This window comes from Dromaius novaehollandiae, chromosome 2 (assembly GCF_036370855.1).
Source record: "Dromaius novaehollandiae isolate bDroNov1 chromosome 2, bDroNov1.hap1, whole genome shotgun sequence".
Classification (NCBI taxonomy): domain Eukaryota; kingdom Metazoa; phylum Chordata; class Aves; order Casuariiformes; family Dromaiidae; genus Dromaius; species Dromaius novaehollandiae.
The window spans coordinates 146,780,261-146,805,733 of record NC_088099.1 but is presented as its reverse complement, the minus strand read 5'-3'; the positions used below and the strand labels follow the sequence as shown (position 1 = coordinate 146,805,733).

Here is a 25,473-nt window from a genome sequence, read left to right as displayed (position 1 = left end):
TCCAGGGAAAAGTTTGAAAACACAAAGACTGTTTTAAAGGCTCAGAAAATAGAAGACCAAAAAGTCAAAGACTTTCCTAAAAAAAAAAAAAATAACATGTTTTAAAAAGAAATGTTGTTACTCTGAGAGGGAGTGGAAGAGAAACAAGCAAGGGGTGAAAATTACCTAGGTGACTCCAACCATTTATGACACCAACTATGCATCCAGCAATGCTGTGAACATGAATGGCTTTTACCCATTAAGTATATATGATCAACATGGGTATTTTATATTTCTTCAAAGCCTGCTTGGTTTAGACTTGTAGGGCCCATAGGTTGACAAATACAGAACAAGCTACGGAATCTTCCTGCCTGCACTCAACTATACTATAAGTATTTGAAAATTAGTATCTATTTAATTTTTGCTATTTTCTCTCTCTTTGAAAGAGGAAATGTTAGTTAAAAAGTTCTGACATCAGGTGTTGGAGTACGTATTGCTCTGTAGACTCCTCTGGATTGACCTTATGTTGCATGCTGACAGCTAAAATACATCCCTTTAAAATCCTTCACATGCATAGGCTGATAACAACAGGAATCTCGTCTTTGTGCTGTTCAAAATATCACATTCTGTTCTTGCCAACAGCTTATTCTAGATCAGGAATTCCCTTCTAGAGAGACTTGAATACTGCAATATGATATTTTACCCCTAGAGAACAGCTACCCCTTTTTCATCTGCTTAGCAAAGGCAGTTTTCAGCAGACACTCAGCAAGTTCACGCCTTTCCAGAGCATCTGGTGGATAAACGTCACACAGCCCAAGAGGTGGAACCCAATTCTCATTTTATAGTGCCTCATGTTTTTGCGTTCATCAGCAAGGAGGATGAGGTATCAGGCTGGCCATTTAGCTTTTCTGAGCTATCTGTTGGCAAAATGGTATAACTGAACATCTGCCTTGAACTTGGAGGTGCACTCACAAAAGCCAGTGTAGTCTAGAATGAAGATCATGCTAGTAAAATAATTTCCAACACTAATTGAGGATTAGAGCACAGCCTGCCTAGAGGCCATGTCAATTAAATGCTTTCTGTCCTTGAACGCAGAACAATGTCTTGTCTCTAAAATGGAGGTAAGGATAATTATCTTCATTTCTAAAGTGTTTTCAGGCTTAGGGCCAAATACCTTATTTAAGAATGAATTGTTTTTATCTCTGTCATCACAACCCCATTTGCTCACAGGGGATACTGTGCATTAATAACACTGAGAATGCTGGTGATTCTTGCTTTGTGATTCTAGGTTGCTAAGTAATCTGTGTTTAGAGATGCGTGTAAGGAATCCTCACTGCACTTGTCATGTAGCAATCTTCCCAAGCACTCAAAATATTGTCTCAACTTAAAAAAATTCTTAGGGATTTCCTGCTGAGGCTCAAAGGCAGTCATATATTTTATTTATTTTATTACAAGGCATGTAAGTAAAAACTTGCATAATCTGAAAAAAGATATTAGATAGAAAACAGTAATAAAATTAACATTATTCTTTTAAGAAACTTGGTAATAAATACATTTCCCCTCAACATTAAAATGCTTGTTATTATGCACAACAATAAATACAGCATAGCTCTGGCATAGACAAAGGCCAAGGCTGGATACAAGAAGTCCATGTGGTTTCTTATAAAAGCTCAGGTGATTTTTAAAGGTTTGGCATCTTGCACTTGATGCACTTTGATACAGTTTGCACTTTGATTTTATTTTTTACTCTGATTTTTAAACAGTCCCCATAGTATGAAAATATGAGAGGAAAATTTGTTCGATTATAGGATTTTTCCTTTAAATATATTCAAAGTATAAGATGTGTAAACTCATGGAAACCAATCCTTAAAATAAAAAAAAAATAATAAAAAAAGAGTGTCTTGGTGGCTATTTTACAAAAATGCAGAGTTTTCAGGTGTGGGTGCTTAAGCCTGACCAGCCAACTGGCAAAGAACCAATCCCCAGTCAGTTCCTCACTTCTTTACACAGTTTTCCAAAACATAATATAATGAGAAAGAGTGTAGTATTCACTTCCCAAGTCATGATGGTTTGAGATTCTTATGCTATTATCCAAAGGTGACAGGAGAAGAAAAAAAAAAAAAAAAAGGTACTTTCCAGAACACTTCCCAGCATAACTTTGGGTCATTCTGGTCTATACTTTTCTTTTAAAACTACCAACAAAAGAGAAAGAGAGATACTTCCATGCACTGTGCTGTTCCTATGCCAGCACATTTCATCACAATCATAACTGTGAATCTAAGTCATTTTTATAGCCCAATCTAATATAGATTGATTATTTCCCACAACATAGATAATGTCCACGTAATGCCACAAACTCTGGCAGAGTCCAGCGTTCTTAAAGTACTGATAGATCATGGCAAGATTTGGACTTGAGTTTGAAGGCCATATTCTTGTTGTTCTTGGCAACTATTTTGCCCCAGAACCGCCTGGCTTTCTTGGGGATGCTCTCCCTTCGTTTCTGGTAAGCCAGCCGCTTCTCATTCTTCTCCTTGCTGTCCCTCCGGAGTCGAACTTGTCGCACGATGCCTTCAAACAGCTCTTTCACGTTGTGCTGCACGGCTGCCGAGGTCTCGATGAATTTGCAGTCAAAGACGACGGCGCATGCTCGGCCCTCTGCAAGATTGCAAGGCGGACACGTCAGGAGGTGGCATGAGCGAGGCAGGGGGAGCAAACTCGCTGCGGGCTGCCCTGTGCAGGGAGCCAGCTCCAGCAGGGGAATTCCTCTAGCCTAATATAGGCATGGATAAGTCTTTAATCACCTTAGGCCGCCTTCTAGCCCATGATTCATCTGGCCTGTGTCAGACTCCCCGCACAGCGAGGGGGAGTGAATCTCCTGGAAAAGCCCAGTTTTCGCTGCCAGCTGTGTGGGGAGCTGAGGCTGACTCGCACTGAGACATCGGTGGCCGAGAGGTCGACAGTGACTCAAAACCACCTAGTCATCTTCTCACCTGCACACTCCCTCAAGTCATACTACAAGGTGATGACAGTGCCCTCCATAAGCATGCACAGCTCTTTTTACCATAGCAGGCAAGGCCCAATCCTCCTCTACAGGTCATACATATAAAAAAGAGTCTTTGGACAGTAACAATTTTGGTGTGAACAGACACATGCAAAATCCCTACGTAAATGCAGAACTATGCCCATAACTTCAGGGGTCAATATGAAATCTTTGCTCTTATCCTTAATTATTTGAACATAAACTCAACAGTCTTCTGGATGACAATAACATGAATGTATCTGCTGTCTCGTAAAAGAAACTACATTTTTCAGCTAGGCCATAGAGAAATCAGAGGAAAATAGGAATTTCTGGACTACTACTAAGCTGCCTCAGTTCAAACTCTTCATTTTGGGCAACTGTGACAGAGGCCAGAGGAGCTATGCACATCCCCAGGGGAAAAACGTCTAGATCGGTCAGGAAACGGAAGAGGAGAACAGCTGCAGGAAGGAGAAAATGCCGGGCCATGTTTCTGATGGGTTCTGGCTCAGATAAGATAATTTAATGCCTTGCTGTGTGTTGTATGACGTCACCTAAGCCTCAAGGAAGGCTCAAGGAGAGATTTTACCAACTGCAGACCCTCACAGGGAGCAGCAGCTTTCCCAGCAGTCCCTCTGTTCCTGCCTGTGCGATCGGGACTCCCAGAGGTTTGGGAGAGCAACGTGGGCTGTTCATTCATTTGTAGGCAGCAGAGAGAGGGCTGTTTTAGCACCCCAAAGCAAGGCACCAGGGAGAGCTCTCCTGAAAGGCTGCCCAGTCCCCGCGTGTCCTGTTTCAAGCAAGACAAACTAGAGCAGAGCAGAGGCTATGGCCTTATCTAACCTGCAGGTGCCGACTGACCCAGGCGTTAACCAGGCTCTGTCCCACCCTGCCTTGTTTGGCTGACAGTCAGGGTTTAGGGGCTAGTTTAATGCAGGTAGGCTGCTTCCAGTCCTACGTGAGCAGGGCTATGTAGCACCAGACTGAGCCAAAGGGACTTAATGTCCCTGACACCGGTGGGAGGATGTTTGTACCACTTTCCATTTCAAAGAGCTGGGAGCTGTTAGAATAGTAAAATAAAGAGTGGGAGGGAATGTAAATTCATCAGGAAGTTAAATGCCAGAGAGGAAAGAGAACTAGTTAAACTAAGAGATTATCTTTGGCAGCAGAATAAAGGGCCCTAAACTGATTGTGCATAAATATGTATCAGAAATTCAAAGGGTTTCCAGCCTCCAGAGCAGTTGCATGCAGCAGTGATCTTCCATGAGGAGGCGCAGGGGAAGAAGTTCAAGCTGCTTTTATGATGGAACTCAAATTTAGGAAAGGGATTCTCTCACATGGTAATTGCACCACCAGGGGTGGCTTAGGGACCGGGCAGGTCCTTTCCAATCTTCTGTCCACTGTCCCAGTCCTCTGCTCTTTTATTGCTCTTCTATTGCCCAGTCCTGATCACAGTGTACTCCCTCAGCCAGAGCTCGGGGGTTTGTTCAAAGGCTTTACATGACTCTTAAAGCCTACCTAGTTTTCGTCCTCATTGTTTTCCTTACCTGCCACTGAAACTTCACGGCACCTGACAAGGTCACTTTTGTTGCCAACCAAAATAATGGGGATATCTTCTTTCTGGCGTGCCCTGCGGAGCTGTATTCTGAGTTCAGAGGCCTTCTCAAAGCTTGCTCGGTCTGTGATGGAGTAGACAATCAAGTATGCATCTCCCACTTGCATGCAATGGTCTCGAATCCATTCTCCTTCGCGCTGTTCAAATGAAAGGGTCAGCCATCGTTAAGCACAGAAAGGATTTTCCTTAGAAAATATAACACTACAGAATCCAAACTCACTCTTGGTGTAACTACACTGAGTGTGGTTTGAATCATAGCTATACTAAAAGCAATTCCAATGTGGTGATGATATGAATACATCACCACAAAGGAGGCCAAAAGTTGCCCCAAAGAATTCATTGTGTTGGCTTTAGACTGGAATGAATGTGGTTCTGGAACATGGCTTGCATGTTTTGTTTTATCATTAAAAAAGTAAAGGCGGCAAATAAATTTCCTTGCTCTTCTCAAGCTCACACTGCAGAGCCCTTAGGCATGCTTGGTTTGGTTGGGGGCTGAGGTTGACTAATCCAATATTTTCCCTGATTTTGAAGTATGCAAAGCAGCTGCTTTCTTTCCCCAAAGATACCTATTTTTGATGTTAGCACACTTGCATAAGCACTTTTCTTTTAGCATTTGACCAGAACAAATAAAAGTACCTTATTATCCCACATGTCGAGCAGTATAATGGTTGCACTTTCACCATCCACCATCAGGGTTCTTTCATATGTGTCTTCTGGAAGGAAAATCAGAAATGTTATTATATATTATTTTGCGGCATCATGTACATTACAAAAAACAAATAGCTGAATACATATAATCTGTTCATGGTTCAAGCTAGTGAGCCAGATTTTATGCTGGCTCACATTCAGTTCTTTCCTCATTTCTGTCAGCACTGAACCTGCCCTCTGTTTGTTGCTGGTTGTCTTACTTTCCATGATATATGAACGAGACCAAAAGATCATGAAACAAAATGTTCATTATTTTGGCTGATATTCTCTTTATCTTATGTGGGAGAGAGAAAATAGAACCCGTGGAAGAAATAACCAAAGGCTGAACATTTGCCCCATGGGAGCAGCAGAGTCCAGCGAGGCTGAGTAATGGAAAATATTTGCTTTCGCTTTAGCAGGGACAGTTCACGAGTGAGCAGTCACTGCTGCTGAGAGCAATACAGCTAACAGCCTACCCAGCAATGAGGACAGGGCTTTGCCAGACAAGGGCTGCTGAGTTTTAGAGACGCTGAGATTTGTGTCCCATCTCACAGTTTCTGACATTACCTTTGATGTGAAAAAGCAAAGGAGTCAACAAACTGCAAAAGTTCAATTATTTTGTACTGAGGCTGCAAAAATTCGTATTTAGATTATAAACTCCATGTGACTAGATGCTGCTTAGACCTGGGGGATTTGTTCCCACCAACAGTGAAGATCAATCCTTGATGTGAAATCTCAGTGTAGCTCCTGTTTCAAGCTCTAAATCTCCCTTCTTTCCCCCAAATCTGGGGACATTTGGAGGAGTACTATGGGGTTTAGGCCCGTCTCTAGTCTCGGGCTGCTCATCAGGGAAAAATGCCAGGTTTTGGGCGTGCAACTTCTTTCAGTGCACTGTTGAAGGAGCTGCCCCAGCCATGTGTGCAGATAGGGCTGTGTCTTAGCTCTTGCCTCATAAAATGTCTGCTGGGCTTTGCCGGAGTTAGCTTTCCCCCAAACTGTAATCACTATCTTTCTTAGAAGCCAGGAGTCTGCATCCATGAAAAAGCATGAGCCAAGAATATTTAAGATTTAAAATAAAATCAGCTGCTGCATATTGAGAAACTTTGTAAACAAGAGTACAGGGCTGGCACAACTTAAAATGGAGATATTAAAAAGACAAAGCTAATCAAGAGGAGGAGTTCCCCTTGTAGGCCCAATGGCATGGCATTTGTGTTTATGAGTTAGATGATTCCTATAGTCAGTAGCAAAAGCAGTCCATAACAGCAGCTATATTTGCTCTGTGAACTGGCTATTGTGAAACTGTCACCTCTTGCAATAAGATTTCCAGTTTGCAAGCTAGAGTTTGGAGAACAGTTTCTTCAACTGACCGAGCAGCTGCATAGGAACGAGCGCCATATGCCCTACAGGACAGCATTTAGAGGACTACTTCTCTAGTCTCTGTTATACTTGGGGAGGCTGCAAACATCCAAGCACACCTCTGGAAAATGCTATGCCCAAAACGGGCATATTCAGCACTCATTTGTACCCTGATCAATCCTAAGGAACTTCCATAGGGTATAAAACACAGTGAAAGTGAGCAATTAGTTCATCTCATGCTTATTTCAAAGCTGACAATGCTGAGAAATATTACAACAGCAAGTTTTCTGATACCTCAGCAGACCTGGCCATGAAGATATGACATGACTATGCTCCAAGCAGTATTGCTAAGAGTGCAAATCAAAAAAGAAACCACACAGCTTCTTATGGAGGAGAAGGAAACCAGCTGACAATGGTGTGTAAAGCAAATTGGCTGCATCTTCTGACTGATTGCCCAAGGGGTCTAACCTAGTTCACTGGTGTAGCACCAGGAAACTTTTTATCAGACGTATTCCGGATTGAAGGGCAGCTGGTGGGATTACGGGAAAAGTCAGTAGAAGCTGAAGGCAGAGCATGCCTGAATAACCGGCTTAGAGTCACTGCACTGCAGCAACTTCAAATTCCCCAAAGGCACCAAGATTTCTGCCCTTGGTTTGTGAAAACTTGCAAAGAAAATGTGGGTTCTACCTTCCTAATCCTGGGTTCTGTTAAACCCGGGGTTATACCTCTCGTAACTGGAGAGGCATAGACACAAAAAGCTTCCCTGCTTGTGCTCCACTGACGGCTGGAGCAGAAGCCCCCAAACTCTGCGTGCCAGCACTGGTGCCGTCCTACAAGGGGAACAGGCAGGAGGCAGAAGCGTTATGCTGGGGAAAAGGAAAATTGTGTGTATCAACTAGCAAAATGAGCCTCCAATGCATGTCCTCCAAAGGTGACAGCATGTGTCCCTAGAGCCACAAGAGATTTCTGTCACAGCACAACCCTTCACAGCAATATCTCATATGCCTCACAGGTTGGTGCACAGCTTCACCTCCTGCATTGAAAATTTCAAATTGCAAACAAAATTTCACAACCCTAACCAAAAATGCAGGAGAATAGCAAGAGGTAAGTGTCAGAGAAAACCCTACTGCTTATGCCTTTTCCCACAGTCTGGCAATAAGAATTTCCTTACGCTGCTGAAGTGTCTTTATCTGTGTTTCCCTTGGGGGAAGCCATGCTGCGCAAGTAACATGAAATGAGGAGGAGACATATTATACTCAAACTCCAAACAGCCTATACTGAGGCAATATATTTACACATGACTTCTAACGGCAAATATTTTGGAGGTGATCAAAGGACTGGGCTGCCGGAGGAGTATTTTTCGTTATATATTATTTTTAGGAATTACATTCTAGTAAAACAAGTCACCGTTCAGGTTTTATTTTTTCTTCTCTCCTCCACAGAAAGTAGGAATTAACCCTGTGGAGCCAGTGGCGACACATATCTGGGACCTGTGTGAGAGCTGAACTAGCCTCCCCTGTAACACAGGCACAGGCAGGAACATAGCAGCTTCCAACAGGTATTTTAAAATGAAATAGCATGAGAATCTATATTGTTCTCTTTCAGAGGCTTTAGCTCCTCTTCAGTGAGGACCTTAGTGCTTGTATCCTATTTCGTTTGCTTGTTTTCTTCAGAGAGATAGATGTGTTGGAATCAATTTTGATGATCAGACCTAAGTGTTGGTTACCTCAGTTTCAGATGAAACAGCTTTGCTAATCTTCTGTGCCTTAATGCCAGTTACTACTGAGAGGGCTGCTCACCCAAGCACCCCAGGCCATCATGACCTACCTCCCAGCACCTCACAGTCGCTGTCGATGCTGTCATGTACCCCTGCAAAGATGTTGGCCAGCGACGACTTGCCCACGCCAAGCTCCCCGATCAGCACCACCCGGTAGCAATTGCTGCCGGACTCGGAGGAGATGACGGAGTCGGATGACTCTGAGGACCAGCTTCTTCTGTAGTAATCGTCAGGATTGATGGTGTATCGCTTCTGCGCGTTGTATTCGTTGGAGTCCTTCTGGACCAGCAGATGCTTTCCATCGGCAGGGATGCTCCATCGCTGCTGCTGCTGCTGCAGGCCACTGTTGTTGGTGCGACGCATGGTAACGTTGTTGAGGGTCATTTTTTACCCCTAGTGAGAAACATAGAAATCACAAATGTCACCCACAAGCATTTAGTAACGTGTTAACACCCTCTTCTTAACTTCAGTGCAGCATGTCCTGCTCTTCTATAGGGACCTAGTATACAACAAAAGAAAAATGAGACTTTCTGCACTTCTTTGTTGCTGCTGGTACACAAAGAAATATTCTAGTTAGTGAGTTGGAGCCTCGGCTTTTGTCCTAGGGAAGATAGTACTTCCCATGCTAAATCCTAGCTTTGTTTAGCCTTTGCAGGCTCCCTGCCGTACTAGGTGCAGTGCAGCCCTGGAGACAGCGCAGCATCGCTGTGTCCCAGGAGGAGAAGGAAGGGGCAACGTTCACCAGCGCTGTCGTGCCTGGGAGCGTGCATACTGCTGCACCCCCACCGAGACACCCGGTGGTATAGGCAGCACCTATAGGAGCCGGTCCCTACCCTTGGTGTGCAACGGGGGGCAAACAGAGGGACCAGCCCCAGTGGCCTCCGATTCCCAAAGCAGCTGGGTGTACAGGGTGGGCACGGGCACACCCCACGGCTGTGCCCCATTCCCTGCTCACTCCTGGCACAGGCAGGCTGGTCCCTCCAGCAATGTCAGCCACACACAAAAAACAATCACAAAATAAATCCCATTTTTCTTACAACATCACTCCCATTGTCTCAGTTAAGAGTCAAATCTTTTGGGGAAGCAATAGGCATCCCACACTAGGCAGCCCTCGTACTAGAAAAGAACGATGCAAGCAGGTCTTGCTATAACGTATTTTGGATGGATTTTGATCTCATCTATAGCAGGGTAAACAAAAACTGACTACTGCACAGAGTGGCATTTTGGCTGGTAGAAGTGAGCACGCAATCAAGTCCTATGGCTTTTCTGAGGAGGTACTGATTCAGATCTCTAAAGAAGATGTCACAGGGAGAAAAAGCTCATAAAGTTACAGATATCACATCAACAACTTAATTTACCACGAAATCAGCTAGCTCACATTATCTAAGCATGCTTGCTCGCCTTACCTAGCTAGTTAGCTCACCTTACCTGTGCAGGGCTCTCAATTACATTTTACTTTGCAAACCCTATTTTGCCTTGGTTGGAGGCAGAGTGTAGTGATGTCATTCTCACAGGCCAACAGCTACCATTTTTAGGAAAGTTACTTTAATGCATTCCAGTTCCCAAAGTGACAGTTATTTAGACATTTTACGCTTTGGCATATGTCTGATGTTTCTTAGCTCTCTTCTCCATACTAATAAATAGCATATCTGTCTGCACAATGCATCAGACCACTTTCAATAAAAAATTTTGAATATTTTGAATAAGAAGGAGTGAATGAAAATAAGTGCAGCAACACATCAAAACGACATGTACAAATCGTTTTTCCTATTCATGTAGAACTTTCTGAAAACTTCTTAGAATAAATGTACAGCAGGTCACAGAACAAACATGCAGAAAGAGAACACTAAGTAAACTTATTCCAACTTATGCAATATTTTCTCTGTGATGCACAGTACCTTGTGGCAAAATTAGATCATATGCATAGTCCTAGTCACAGTAACTTTGCCAGGAAAAAATATATCTAACTAAAACAAAGCACAAAGCAAAGACTGCTTCACAAGCAGAACAAAATTTTTACCACTTAAATTTTAAAATCCACTTTTTCTTGTAGTTTCCTCCCTGAAAAGATGCATGAGAAAAGCCAGCTCTAATTCAGTCAAATAATAAAGAGTCTAAATGACTGTCTTCAACCAACAGTCAATCAATAAATAGCCCCAATCATAAACATTGTATAATTTTTTTCCTTAACAAATTATCATCCTTCACTAAACAAATCCAAATGAGACAAAGTCTTACAACCCTCTATTGCATGTGGCATTCCCAGTTCAAATTATTTTTCATACCACAAACTGCATTTAGCTGTTTGGGGCTATAGCCTATCTATAGTAAAGTCCTGCATGTGGACCACTGCATTTCAGCCAACACTGCCTTACTTTTGACGGGCTCTCCCCGCAGTCAGGTCCTTCGCTCTGCCTGCCCTCCTCTCTCAGCGCACTGTGATACACTGACTGGTCTGCCCAAGTAAATCCTCTTCTGCTTATGGGCTGCCTCTTTAGCTCGCGCTCAGCAAACCTGGTTTATATTAAGCCCATCTGATCAGGCACAGGGCTTTTCCGTGACGTGTTTGGCCTTTCCATACAACAGCCAGCCCCCAGCTGGGAGGAAGCGGACATGCAGAAGAGCAAAAACTTGCAAACAGTCTCAAAAGCCTTCCTTGAAATCATATGATTCTCCTAATATTGCCAGTAAAATAAACACATTTGGTTCTTACATGATGAAAACAGGAGAGTGGAAAAAAACAAAATAATACGTGCTATTTAATCATCACTCAGTTTTTCAGTTAAGTGCTATTAAAATTGATGATGTTTAAAAAATGACATAAGTTTTATTAATGCATAAAATGCTGCAAACGTGTTATGTTCTCTGTCTGCAAAATGCAATGGACTATCTGCTGGACAAAATGTTTCTTTGGAATAAAATAATGCAATGTTACTTTGAAGATATCTTAAAAGTAGGATGATTATTCTGTTTTTCTAAAAAAGAAGTTCTAATACATAAGATCCTATTTTTCCTGTTTTTCTTAGCCTCTAAGTCACTGCATGCAGTTTTGGAGTCGCCTAATCAGCTCTCACTGCTGTAACCCTTTACTAGCAATGGCTTAAAAAACAGCTGGACACAAATTCTGTGTTACTCCAGCTTTTCAGTGGCATTAACAAGCACAAAGTCAGAGCAGCAGCGTGCTTATGCAGTCCACAGTTTATTAGGAAAGATGAATATATAGTGTACATGGTGCAAAACAAGGGCCTGTCCCTTAAATTTTAATAATAAATTAATATAATAAATTAATAATAAAAAAACTGTAATGCCACTGGGTGATACTACTAACAACATACAGAAAATACTTCTCAATTAACAGATAAAAAATGATAAATGTCCACAGAACTACTTGGTAGGGATACCACAAGTTATATAAAAGTATGTGGTAACTCTATAGTCAACTCTCAATTATCTAAATTCTGGATTAACTATAAGGAGCTCAAAAACAAGCTCCAAAAATTTTCCTTTCTATTTACAATCTCCTGGTTACTCTATTGTCCCCCCAAATCAACAGGTGACTGTAAGTTTTATACTTCACTTTAGTCTGAACAACATGATCCATTTCTGAACAGGGGAAAGAATATTTTTTTCATGACCCCATTCTTTTCAGTTACAGACAAGTAAGCCTTTAATTAGCCATGTATCTTTATTAAAGAGAGCAGCGATATGCAGAAAAGAACGTCTAGTACTGTGTTTGCCGTCTAGCACTTATTTCACATACCTGTACATTTTTATCCTTTGATTAAAACCTGTAAAACCGAATTGTTTTCCTGTGAAAAGGTGGACCTTTAGGAAAGTCTGCAATTGAAATATGCTCACTTTATTTCACCTTTGACTTTGTTGAATTCCCTTGTCTTTCACGGGGATTTTCAGGGACCTTCTGAGCCTGTTCGCAAGCCTAAAGAGGCTAGAGCCCGATAGAGACCATGCCCAAGTACGAGCATACTACTTTCCCAAAGTATATGCTCATATTAACATCATATTAAGATTATTCAGATCTATTAGCGGGGTACTTGGACAAAACTTACTGCCTGGCAGTAGCTGAGCTGGTCCCAGGTCCTACCTCCCCACTCACCAGTCCCCAGCACAGCTCTGAGTCTCCGCTGCCATGCGGTCACCTCAAAGAGCACAAAATAGCATGTCCCTCCGCGCGGCGTGTATGGCATGGCTGCTGATGCTCACTGTACGGCATGGCAAAACCCCGCAAAACCTCTGTCAGGGACAGCTCGGTGTCACCTCTACGGGGTGGCCAGCAGTTGCTAGGGGGAACACCTCGCCCTTCTGCTGTCGGCACACACAGCTTCCCTTCCAAAGTTGCTCACTTTTTTGAAATGTGCTGGAAATCCTGAAGGTGAGTCCGTGGCTGGAGGACTATGTTTGGCATCTTGGACCCATTTAGCTCTCTTTAACTTGTCTGTAATCTGTCACTACATGTAAAAATGCAAAACATATCCACCGCAGGAATGGAGAGATTTATAGCCAGATTGATCTAAGCAGAACCATAGGCTCTAACATCTCACCCAAAAGTTTAACTTATAGCATAGTAGAAAGCACAGACAGTAGAAATAAACCAAAGCCAGAAAAGCATTTGTGTTTAGTTATGGTTAGTCTTAGATCAGGAATTGCTAGACATCATCTTGCATAAATTCTTCATAAAATTCAAGGCAGACAAAGAAAACATGGTTCTTTGGTGGTCACACAATATATCTCTTCTATAAAACCATCCATAGGGATTGTCCCAGCTGTAACACTCTTCAGCTTGCACTTGGGAAACCTGCACATTTATTTTCCCTTGTGCTTTCTCTTCTGAACCTATTTCCAGTTTTGCCAACTTGACGATTAACTCTCCATGCCCATTCTAAGCTGCAATATGCCTCCTTTTCTCCTATAATGAAGACATCAGTCATTCCTCAGGTAATGCCATCCACACCCATGAATTTCAATCATTATAACTGTGGAGAAATGTTTTTTACTTTTTTTTAAAGCTGGGGAGACGTGCAGCCTTCTAAGCGGCCTGGCACTTACAAGGGATAACAGCAGGATGACTAATGAAGCACATGAACTGAGCCCTTCTCAATAAGGCTGATTATAGGCTTAAATTTCCAAATACAATCCAATAGACTGATGGATGCCCATGCGGCCCTGGGTAACTCTGTCCTCTTGGTTCTGCAACTAAAACTGCCGGAGATACAGGCTCGAGAGGAGGCAAGCACAAGGCCAGGTGCTGTCATAAAGCACAGGAGTGCTCGGTGCAGCCAGCTGGAGCAATATTAAAACTCAGAGCGATTGCTTTTAATCATTATAACCGTTCTGTACCTCAGTAATCATGTCTTGAAGGAATGCTCCCTGCAGCCAGGATGAAATAAACATTGCAGAGTAGCAGCTCTGCAATCCCTCCCTGGCCAGTTGCAACTACAGCAGGTGATGCCCAGAGCAATTAGGCAGAAATTTTCCATAGGATATAAAACAGAAGTGTTTTTTAGCTGATATTAAACTAACCATTTTGTGTTTATGTACAGGAAGGCAAGAGGAGCTCCTCAAATTGCCTCCTAGCTTGAGGATCATGCTTAGAGAGGGCCTGAATCAACTTGAAGGAGGATGAAAATGTAAGAGGAAAAAAATCAAAAAAAGGAGGAACAACAAAATTCAAATTTGTTTTAATAGAAATTGCACAAAGAGTGTCTGAAATTGCACTCCCTCCCTATACATTTAGCAGAAAAATATTTGTTCATTTCTCCCGTCAGAGGACCCGATCTGCTAAACTGCCTTCCCAACAGTTGCTTGCAAAGGCAGTGAATTGGCTCCACCACCTTCCTCTCCTCCATACCATAGCAGCATTTTACATTTTTCACCACTTCTCATATCTGCCAGTGCTGGCTGGCCAGGAGGCAGTTCTCAGCCCCACCAATAACATCAGCTAACACTTCAGCAATGGAAAGAAATGTTTTTGGGTATCTAAGCGTGACTCTGGGTTGGATAGTGCAGGACGCACCAGGAGTACCCCAGTTACTGTAAGCCTTAGCAGAGCTGCTCTAGGGTCACCACCCGTTCCTGCACCACAGCGGTCACAGGCAGCTCGGTAAGCAATGACAGAACAAAGAGCACAGATATATGTGAGAATTAGACCCATAGCAATGGGACCTAGAGCTTATTTACACCAGCTTGCATCCACAGCTTTGCCTTTGGCTTTCCTGCTTCACAGCCAGTGACTGGGTAAGAAGTTCCACGCCAAGCAGGAAAGGTAAGGGGGGGACAAAGCAGTCTGAAATCAGGAGGAATGAGCTAGGTGAATGAAGGGTTATGAGCCTGGGGAGAGCTATCGAGGGTCTTAATCAAGTTGGAGAGAGGGGAGAGAAAGAGACTCAGAAATTAAGCAATAATAAAAATTTGATTTATCTGAAGGGAAACAGAAGCAGGAGCATATTAAAGTGCTCCACCACCACAGAGAGATGTTTAACAAAAAGGCCCCTGCTCCCCTCGGAAGAGCTGATTTGATAGACTGTGTTTCCAGCAATTGCTTGCAAAGGGCACTGAATTTGTTCCACCACCTTCCTGTTTCCCACACTGCAGCAGCATTTCAATTTTTTAAATCATCGCTAAAGGCAGAACATGATCCTTTGATGATGGAGCACAGGGGTAGGGAAGAAGCACTGATCTGTACTTCTTGTGCATAAGACAGCATTGAAAGTAAAACCCATCACTGGAGCTTTCAGGGAATAGGATTGTGCTTAATAAGCTACCTCACCAGGGATTCCCTCTTTAGTCTATTACTTGCAGATAATCTGGATTCTGATGTCCCAAAAGGAAGATCTGACTCATATCTGTCCGCTGCAGAGTCCTTATGACTGTAGCGAAAGGGGAAAATACCTTTTGGCCACTCTTGCATTAAGCAGACACAGCAGAATATTAAGCAAAGACTGAGAAGTGAGCAGTCAACAGAAGCAATGCCACTCAGCTTATAATAAAATACAAGTTATCTGTTAGTCTAGCTAACTGAAAAGAAAAGCAGATCAAAACAAGTATTTGCTGTGGGGAAAAAGAATAATGATAAAGAGCAAATGGCAAAACAGAATTATTCCAATAAGATTTGTTTAGAAAAAGAACTGCCTATTTCCCACCCTTGCATTGAATGACATTAAAGAATTCTGCTGATAATTGTCCAGGGAAAAGGATTATGTCATGTATGACATAAATAAATGTGTTTTTCAGATGGAATTAATGCAAATGAAAAAATTTTAATATTCTAATAATAGTAGGATGTGGGTTAGCCATACATGTTCTTCGAAATCAGAGCTGAAAAAGCCTTCAGAAAATTAGCACCACTGTAGTTGTGATCTTTGTAGTACATCACAGTTCTCCGAGGAATCAGGCTGATGAGTCACGGTCTCCTTTTCAACCACAGTAAACCTGGTTTACCATAAAAAATCCTACTTGCTTTTACAGTATTGTCATGATGGTAATTTTAATGATAGACAACTTTTGTATCAGCAAACTGTAGGCTAGAAACTGTCAATGGCATAATCTGGGTCTCTGTTCTTCAGAACTGTTGAAGAAAAATTCAAAAGAAAGTCTTTTGGTCCTGCTGGAGTTCCTTCCTCTTCACTGGGATGCCCAAGACTCTCCCGCCAAGAGCGATTGGCAATGGTTACCAAGAATCAGGGGGACTCAGTTAACTTTTTTCATCTCACTGGACAATACAAAAAAGCTCTCAGTAATCAGCCTATGAAAGCAAATTTACTTCAGAAATATTCCGTGTGATGGCCAGGGGCTTGACCTGCAGGTCCTTGGGGTTGGTGTTTGAAGGGAAACAGTGATGTTTCAGCAGTTGCTTCCCTGTAGATCTTACCCTAATCTCCAGGGAGGCTTGCTCCAACTGTTGTAATTACCGGTCAGCTTTTAATGCCATTTGCTTCTGTTCACCGTACACAAAAACACATTCGCTGAGTAGCACCCCCCGGTTTGTTTTCTGATTGCATTTCTCTGTGTGATTAGCCTATCTGCAGCGGGAGGAGACTGCCTCATTTCACACGTGTGCTGCTCAGCTTTCCGCAGACACAAGGAGTTTTGCTTTGCAACCCACGTAAACACCAGATTGCCAAATTCCTCCTGCTTTTACATCACGCAGGGCGTTTTGAGCCCATTATCTGCTTAGAGGAATCCCTGCCACGCAGTCTGGGGGCAGGCCTGCCGGGTATTAATGCACGCTGAGCCTGGACACGTTATTAGCTGCCAGCAAGGGAGGGAAGCTGTGGGGGGACCCTGCCCTTAGGCAGCCACCCGGCGCCTGCCCCCAGCCCGGGCATCCCCGTTGCCAGCATGGGGAGACGGCAGCTCCCGGTGCCGGTGCACAGACACCGAGTTGTCCTTCTCCTCTGTGTCCTGATCATTGGAAACGTATTTTCAGCATTCAGCAAATGGGAAACCTATATGCTCTGCTGGTGCAAGCCCACTGCATCCATAGGGCCATGGCAGTGGATGGGTTTGTTGCAGAAGTGAACACAGCCCGGGGTGTCCCATCCCTCTGCCCTTAGGGCAGTTTCGATCAGAGGAGACGTGGTTGCGCTTGGTTCGTGTACAGCAAGGCACACAGCTGAGCTCAGCTGGGCAGGCCTCAGCCAGCCTTGTTGTTCACATCAACACCCAGGAGAAAGATGAAGTTAAAAATGCGTGATACAGGCTGGATCACGATGCTTAAGCCAACTAGTCTCTTCTTCTTAAGCAAGATCAAGCTACAGCTGGAGAACGGCTGCCGGGTATCGCATCCCTCCCCTGCGTTCTCCCTGCCGTGTAGATGATGAACAGCAGCAAAACTGCAGCTAAATATGGCCTGCTTTGAGAGACTCAGTAATGCTGTCTTGCCCTCCTTTTCGGTGTCCTCTAACCAGGACCCCTGCTCCTGTGCTCACTGCTCACCGCGCTAATGCCTCGCAAAGCGAGGCTTCATGGGACTGCGTGGTGATTCACGGCCGTGTTTGGATTTTCTGGCTCCCAGGCTTGTGTTTATCAGCAAAACACACACGCTCTGCAGCATCAGAATGTAAGCGGCTTGGAGCCACCCGAAATGCCTTTTAGCAAGATGCTGTACATGGTCAGATGTAATTAATGTCTATTTAATTGAACAACAGCACCTCTTTAATTTACGTAGCTTTACTCCTTTGTCATTTAGTGTGCCCTTTCCACTTTCCCAGAATTAAAGATGTGACAATGAACAAATACTTGAAGATATGTTCTTATATTTTATTTTTTTTTTAAGATCTGATTCTTCATCTGTGTTATATTGCTTTCAGTATAGGACAACTGACTGCCAGGCCCTGCAGGTAGGATTCATTTAACATTATTTAAATTAGTCATCTTGGTTCCCAAAGGGAACCAGGGTTAAACAGGCACCTCCAGGGTGATTCATCTAACACAGGTAGCATGAATCATCCCTGGAGGTGCCTCTGTCTCCCCACAGACAACAGAGGGAACTTGGGGAGATGCATCTCTCGGCACTAATATTAGCCTTAAAGTTAACTGCCTACAAGTTAGACAGCCATTCAAGTGAAATGGCTCTGTCCCTAACAACTTAAAGGCAAATTTTTACCAGTGCCTTTTGAGGTGGACAGTATGTAAGACAGGTTTGCAATCATCACAGAAGCAATGCTGAATACAGCACAATGCTAGAAAGTATCCTGTTCTGGTATAGGGAGTGCATAAATGCACGTGCAACTTGGCTACAAAACTAGAGGAATCTGTACCGTGTCCCAGTCAGCATGGATGGCAGCAGAGGTCTTTCCCCAGCAGCCACTGTGACACTTCTCTGGGGAAGAATTAACTCTCTTGCCATCCACACTGGCTGAATATCAATGGCTGTTTCTGTAAAATGGCCCATAAAAGTACACTACAGCCTCTGACATGTGGCAGCACGGCTTATGGTGACTGAGGGTTTTCTGCCCTGCTTCTACAAGCCGGTGTGTGCTACCACTATAACTAAGTCCCATCACATCCAGGCATTTGCTGTACAGCCCAAGGAGTTCACCTTTAACAAAGCTCAGAAGTCTGTGCTGAAAGACGCACATCATATTAGAAAGCACTTGGCAGAGACAGCTTTGCAAGAAACACTAGCTGAAATATGAGCAAATAGTGTCGTACACAGAGTATGCTCTACTGTACACGGAGTGTGCACAAATCCAGGAATCCTGTTTCCCGAAGAAAGAAAGAGCACAGCCAGCACTTCTTACAGGAAACATACTCGATAAAACACCACGAGTTACAGTGCTGTCAGCTTCAATCTCACTGTACGGTGCCAGTTCCTTGGCACTGCAGGCTCTTGTATTCCTGCAGGAACCAGAAAGGGGTGGCACAGCTGCGGCAGGCTCTCCTCAGGCCCCTCTCCGGGGCACACACGGGCAGGCACGAGCTGCCGGGTGCCCTCCTACGCCCACTGCTTGTTTGCCTTTTGCTTTCTCTCTATTGCTCTCATAAAATCTATTCATTTTGAAAGCAGGCAATAAACACACGAGTTGGACATAATTTAAAAAGCCAGCCTTAGTAAACGGTATCAAGGATTGTGATGACTAGCAGAACCTTTAATACTTTCATTACACTGTGCTCCAGCGCATCTCAGGCACCTGCTAGAGGTAGGCCTCTGAGATAACATGTGGGACAGCACAGGCCTTTTCAGAAGCAGTGAACTGCAAGGTCTCTGTCACACACTTTTCTTCCCTATGGTAATTAACACATTCTTTAATGCTTTCTGAGCATTTTCTATGCCAAAGGCTACTAAGGTTTTCACATTAACAAGAGAGAGCCTGTTCTTGTGAAGCCAAGGACTCTGAGCATGCTATTGATTCAAAGATTTGGGTAAGAAAAAAGGAATGTCCATCAACTGCTCAAGCAATTTCTCCGGTGAGCCACTCTGAAGGTAGGGCCCTAACATGCATTGTTTCTGTGAAGTACAAAATCAGAGAAACTGGTGGGGAAAAGCTTTGAGTTTGTGTGCCTGTAGAAGAGGCAATAGCAGTCCTGGTTTTCATAAAGCCTCTGTGTTGCTGTCATTTAATTAATGATCAGACTGGCAGATTTAGAAGCTAAAAGAAAATAGATAATTCAAAGTCACAAGCTCAAGGAACATAATTCTACAACAATTCATAGACTGGATGTGATTTTTGATGCTGTACAGATGTGAGTTCCATGTAGCTCACAGTCTCGTCAATCGAGCATGCAGCGCAAGCAGGCTGCAAAGCCACGTTTGTCCTCCTATTGCACTATGCACTCTCTGGAATTGCAGTTTGATGGATTTTAAACAACTTTGCCACATTGTAAAGTAAGACCCAATGTACCACAAACATGAACTAAGATGATAAAACATATCACAGTGAACACAGAGAGATAGGAGGGGGAACAGTGTGGACGCATACCCTTGCAAAAGCCATAGAAAATATTTTGGTCTCCTAGTTACAAGCCCTCTTCTGTTAGACTTCCGACCTAAGACTACACTGCCGGAATTGCATCATCACTCTGGGCTGTGCAACGCTGACTCCAAAAGCTCTTTGGTTCCTCAGCAGAGTATTCACAAAGGCAACTTTGGCTTAGTGAGTCAGTGAAGGGAAATGGGCTCCTTCGCAAGTGGAGTCACAGCAGCTAAGGTAGCTGCTCCTGCGCTGAATTGCCTCCCGCGCTCTCCTTCACTCACAGCTTTAGAAAAAGATGAAGCTAAAACGAGCAACATCCTTAGGGGACAAAATGTTCTTTCATTACAGGATCACATAGCAAGTTCTGTTCTGACAGCTCACCTGAATATCTTCAAATATCTGCTTGCAGGAAATGTCTCCTTCTCCTCTCGCACTGGTATATATCAGGAATCACCCTTAAAATAAATTAAAACCAAAAATAATTGAGGTTAAAAAACATGTCCAAAGTATTTAAAGGGAAGAAAAGTAATGGAAATCCACATGTTCTATGGTGGAGGAACACCTTGTGCCTCATATGCCTGCACATTTCTGGTTTAGCAAAACCTACACAATGCAGAATGTGCCTGGATGCTTCTCACACTTCACACAGAAACCAGACCATGCCTCCCGCCTTGGTTAGCCTGGCACAGGGAACAAAGTCCCTTGCTGTCTGCCCTCACAGTGCAAGACCTTCAACAGCACCTTTAGGTCATTTCCTGTTTAAACGTGATTCCTCTGGTCCCTCTAAGTTGCCTACATGCAACATGTTAACCTCCTAGCTTAGTAAAGAAAGAGGGAGGAGGAGAGCAGAGAGAGAGAGGGGAAAAATGTCCTGTACTCAGAATAGCCTTCTTGAGATCATGCAGATTCATGCATTGTCCCATATTTGAAGATGTCATTTGCAGAATGCCATTCTCTGGATTTTTACTGCTTACACCCCCAGGAAAGTGTTCTCTTTGGAAGTCCTTAGCCTCCCAGCTCCCAGTATCTTGGTCTCATATTGCTTACAGAAATGTGATTATATTAAGACCCCAAGCCTCCTCAGCCCAAAACAACTACCAGGACAGATGCTACCACCTAAGAGCTCCACTAAGCATTCAGCCATCACTAAGACAACAGCCCTTAGAGCAGGCTGAGGCCAGGGTCCACATCACGGATTTTTAGCCAGCCTGCAGGCAGGGGAGTCCCTTCTCCAGCTTTTGGGGGATAAAAATGAACTTTCCCCATGGAGGCTCTTACATTGGATGACCCCAAAACACTTGCAACTCTACCTGAAGTGAATATTGGCCTTTCCCTTTCTGGTGGGGGAAACTCATGAACATGCCTCATTCAAACTCAACAGAAAAGGAAAGATGCAATTTAGATGATCTTCAGGTCCAAAGTCTGTAGAACTGGGAGAAAGTTTAGATGTACAGGTCAGGGCAGACTGCATTAACAACGTTTTATCAATGAAGAGAGGAGAGGTGAGACAAGACGAGTTCAGTTCTTGCCTGGCCAGGAAGCAGTCAAGCCCTAGAACGGAGGCACCAGGCGTGAAACGTAGCTTTCTGTTACCTGGCTTGCAAGCAGCTGGGATATGTGCACAAAATGCTAACTTTAACAATCTGGCCTTATAGATTTAGCGCTATCTCACTCTTTGTGCCACTCTGTGGTGTTGTTTAAAGATACAGGTTGCTGTTTACTCATCTGGACAGTGCAAGACAAAAGTTCTGTAAGAATAAGGACCTCCAGATCCTGCAGGTGTAGGTGGAAAACCATCTAACTTCACTGCCTGAAACAGTGTCCTCCTGCCCAGCATGTCCCCAGCAGGGCACTGTCTATATCTCCTGGCAGAGTGGATCAGTAAGAACAGGGATTTTCCTGCTCACTGGGCATTGGAAAACAAGGAGATACAGATTGGCCTAGAAACAGATGGGAGCGAGTTAGCCCTTGCCCACAGAAATGAGACAAATATGGAGAGGGCTCTCTTTTCTACCTTCCCCGGGCAGTCCCACAGGAGCCAGGTGGCTTTCTGCTGTCCTCAGCTCAGATTAGGTGTTGGGGATTCGAGGCATGGCCCTTCTGCAGCCTGGTCATGAAGACCTTCCTGCTGTTAATTTACTGTTATGTTCCTGTTGCTCGCTTTGGCTGAATGCTGGAGGAAGCTCTTCTGCTGGTTTTGGCATTTCACATTATTTTATTTTCCATTTCTGAAAAACAGTGGGAAGGGGTTTTCACAGTGAGGGGAAATGTTCCTGAATTTTTGAGAAGTACATTAAAAATATTATAAAACGGAAAGGCCAGATTCTTAACAAACAGGGTGTGTGGGGTGAGCTATTTCATGGGGTTGCTCCACATCTTGGGTGTACACATGGTGACGCTCTGCTATTGGCCTCATAGCTCTAATTTCACCTCCAGACCACAGCAGCGGCTTCCCCATGGCAGCCGTGCCGCAGCACAGTCCCCTGCTGTGCCGCACCACCTTCCTCAGGTTAGCACCCGCTGCTGGGAGCACCTCACCTCTCTGGTCCTGGCTTGGCCTAGAAGCAATGGAAATAGCAACTGCACCCATTTATCTTTCTTTAAGACAAAAACCAGTAACAGCAACAAACGCAATCGTGACTGACGATCAGCAGCCACAGCAGCTCTCTCTGGTCTGTGGCAAAGTAAAAGGTAAAACACCCCCAAGGTTGGATGTGAGAAGAATACAGTGCCTTGAGAGTCAAAAGCAATGCACAGTCTCCAGTATTAATTGCTAATTTCATGTGAGCTACACAAAGCACCTGATCGTGGCCTTTTGTTTACATCTCTGGTAGGGCACACTGTGAAGCCTGCGTCACTGCTGTAGTTATTGTCTTTCCATGATGCGCTTGTAGAGAGTATACCTCTCTGCAAACGAAGCAGCAAGTTCCCGAATCCTTCCTATTTAAATGCACAAATTATTCTCACTGCATTGGAGTTTATTTAACACCAGCATGCCCAAAGAAGTTCTTGAGTAGGTTGAACAGAACCTCCTGCTTGCTGTCACGTTGCCAGATGCAGCAGAGGGGAGGAATTCCCAAGTTCAAAACTGCATCGAAACATTCACAGCTACCATAAAAACTGCCTTCTGTAGGGCTCAGAGAAGCCACCGATTTGAGCTGCCACCCCAGAATGGGCAATGTGCAGGAGATCACAGCAGAGCCACCTCAAACCAGAAAATTTGGGGCCCATCACATTGTTATATATTCAAGCCCATGTGGCCACAAGTGGCAGCAAGCATTATAAAGCTTAGTCAAAGCTTTTATTGAACACAGCAAGTCTGAAACATCTTAATGATATAAATAGTCACCATTAATAGTTAGTGCTACCCAGGCACTGACCTAAGTTGTAGTATTTTTCGGCTTAATTGGGGATAGCCCAATACATAAATAGGTTGTGGTTATGTTTAGCTGGGCACAAGGATTACTTGAGAGACTAGCTTAGTACAGAAGCAGATCCTGAAAGACCACTTACAAAATAGGAAGAGATTAACTTGGCTATAAAAATAGAGACCAGTCACAGTGAGAAACCTGGGAATAGTGGGTTTTGCTAAAGAGCGGTGTTTATGAATCGCATGTCATTTCCTATGCTAAAACAAGGGCATCTCACAAGTATCATGAGCTAGGTAAATACACCAAGGAGATAACATTAAAGATTAAATTATGGCTGACAACAAGGGCATATGCCAGGGATTTGAAGGTGCATGTTCTGCTCCTTGTCCTGGCTCTCGTTTAGCCAGGCCCTCCCCCTGGAGCTGCAGCGCTTGGTTTTCAGCGCTTCTGCTAGGTGTTTTTTTCAGACGTGCGGGGCAGATCTCAGATGTCCTTAGCTCTTGGGTATTAAAACAGTAAGATAATCTGTGCCCGATACAGTTCTTGTGAGGAATACTGAAAAAAAACTCTGAGCTTGTTAGGAGAAATCACAATTTATGTGCAAAATAGTGCTAAAACAATAATTTGCTTCTAACTGTGTAAAGGAGAACTTCCCAAATGGTTATAAAGCTGGAGATTGAAAGAACTGGGAACAACATCATTATTAGTTTACATGCAGTCAGAGACCAGAATCCATCGTGTCGGACACTGTACAAACATACACCAAAAATATAGCCCTTTTCCCAGATAACTATCAGTCTCCTTATTAAATTAGAGACATGGAGAACAGAAGGAAACAAAGAGAGAGCATTGGTCAATAGGAAAGGTAACGGCCAGATTTAATCAGCATCATAACGGACATCAAAACATTTGTAGAACAATCACAGAAGAGTTTTGTGGAGAATGTGGCAGAGGATGAAATATTTTTGTGGCTGTCCATATGGATGTTCTTCCAGGCACAAGAGACAAGACAGGAAAAAGCATGGGAGAGCGGAAAATGTGGTTTTCAATGTTTTCGTGACCACGAAAAAATATTCTCCTTCATTGCTATGGAAAAGAAAGAGATTATTCAATTTTCCTTGGGACCTTGTCGAGTATATTTCCTGACAGAATTCTAAATAGCTTTTGGGCTTTTATCATGTCTTTATGTTGCCTATGGAATTTATCACCCAGTTTTAGGCCATGTTTATAATCTGTGACCTAATACAGCATCTGGCCTTAGATAGTCTGTTAGTTTGAGTCCCACTTGCTTTTCTAAAAAACAAAAATCACAGAAAATAATTGAGTTGTCCATACTTAAGCTTTCCCATTTTTTCATTTTTAAAAATGTTTAGAACATCTTAATCTAAATTCCCAGAAGGGAGTATTGGTTTCTTGATGCCTTGGTGCTTTGATGCTTTCTTTGATTCCTTTTGTTAAATTTGCACCATAGAAAAACCAGTTTCTGAAAACTAGGTTCTTTCCAAGTTTACTGGGTTGGACATCAAAACCTGTGCCTGGAAATGTAGAAACCTTTGTATTAAAAGGCCAAAGATTTGCCATGTAAGAACATAATGAAATACAAAAACAACCACAATGGAAAAAGAGAAATAGATTTACAGTTTTAAAATAGCATGCATGATATAAAAGTTCATGGCTCTATTTAAATTTCAACAAAAAAGAGTGTGGTTTTTTTCATTAATGAAAAATGCATCCATTGTGGGTTTTAAGAGCCTGAATTTAGAAGCTGAAGGCAGTTTTTATTAATAGCACATGCAAACCCCGCGCACGAGATTCCTGTGGCAGACTCATTTGCTCCTTCACCAGGCACATCCACAGGAACCAGGAGGGAGTGAGGGCTGTTTGCAAACAGGGGCGCTGGTGGGCATCCCAAACTCACAGATCTCCTAATCTCCCCCTCTTTGAGAAGCAAGTCACATTCCAGCACATGGCCAACCAGTGCCACCAAAGCAGTAGATCATGCCGGGGAAAGTGCCTCAGCCAGCCAGGGGACAGCCAGAGCCACACTCAGCAACCAGCACCGTGAGGAAGAGATGGGATTTCTTTAGGGAATTCTGAAGTTAGAAAGGAAAAGCAAGGCAAAGAGGCAGAAAAGGGTGTCGGAAAACTCTCGGCTAAAATCTTTGGAAATGCTGGGAAGCGGGGAAAAACAAGGAGGAGGTTTTAAGGGCATCACGTAAAAGCAGAGCAGTGGTGAAAAA

At 43.5% G+C, this 25,473-nt stretch overlaps 1 protein-coding gene across 1 annotated transcript; it reads right to left on the bottom strand.

Annotated features, from left to right (window-relative positions):
* Positions 1-1,390: 1,390 nt before the first annotated feature.
* GEM (GTP binding protein overexpressed in skeletal muscle) lies at positions 1,391-10,971 on the bottom strand. Its single transcript, XM_026099849.2, has 5 exons — positions 10,806-10,971; positions 8,481-8,823; positions 5,247-5,323; positions 4,543-4,747; positions 1,391-2,634 (listed from the first exon to the last, which is right to left on the bottom strand). The coding sequence occupies exons 2-5, from the start codon at positions 8,812-8,814 to the stop codon at positions 2,357-2,359; spliced, it is 894 nt and encodes a 297-aa protein (XP_025955634.1). The 5' UTR covers positions 8,815-8,823; positions 10,806-10,971; the 3' UTR covers positions 1,391-2,356.
* Positions 10,972-25,473: the final 14,502 nt, after the last annotated feature.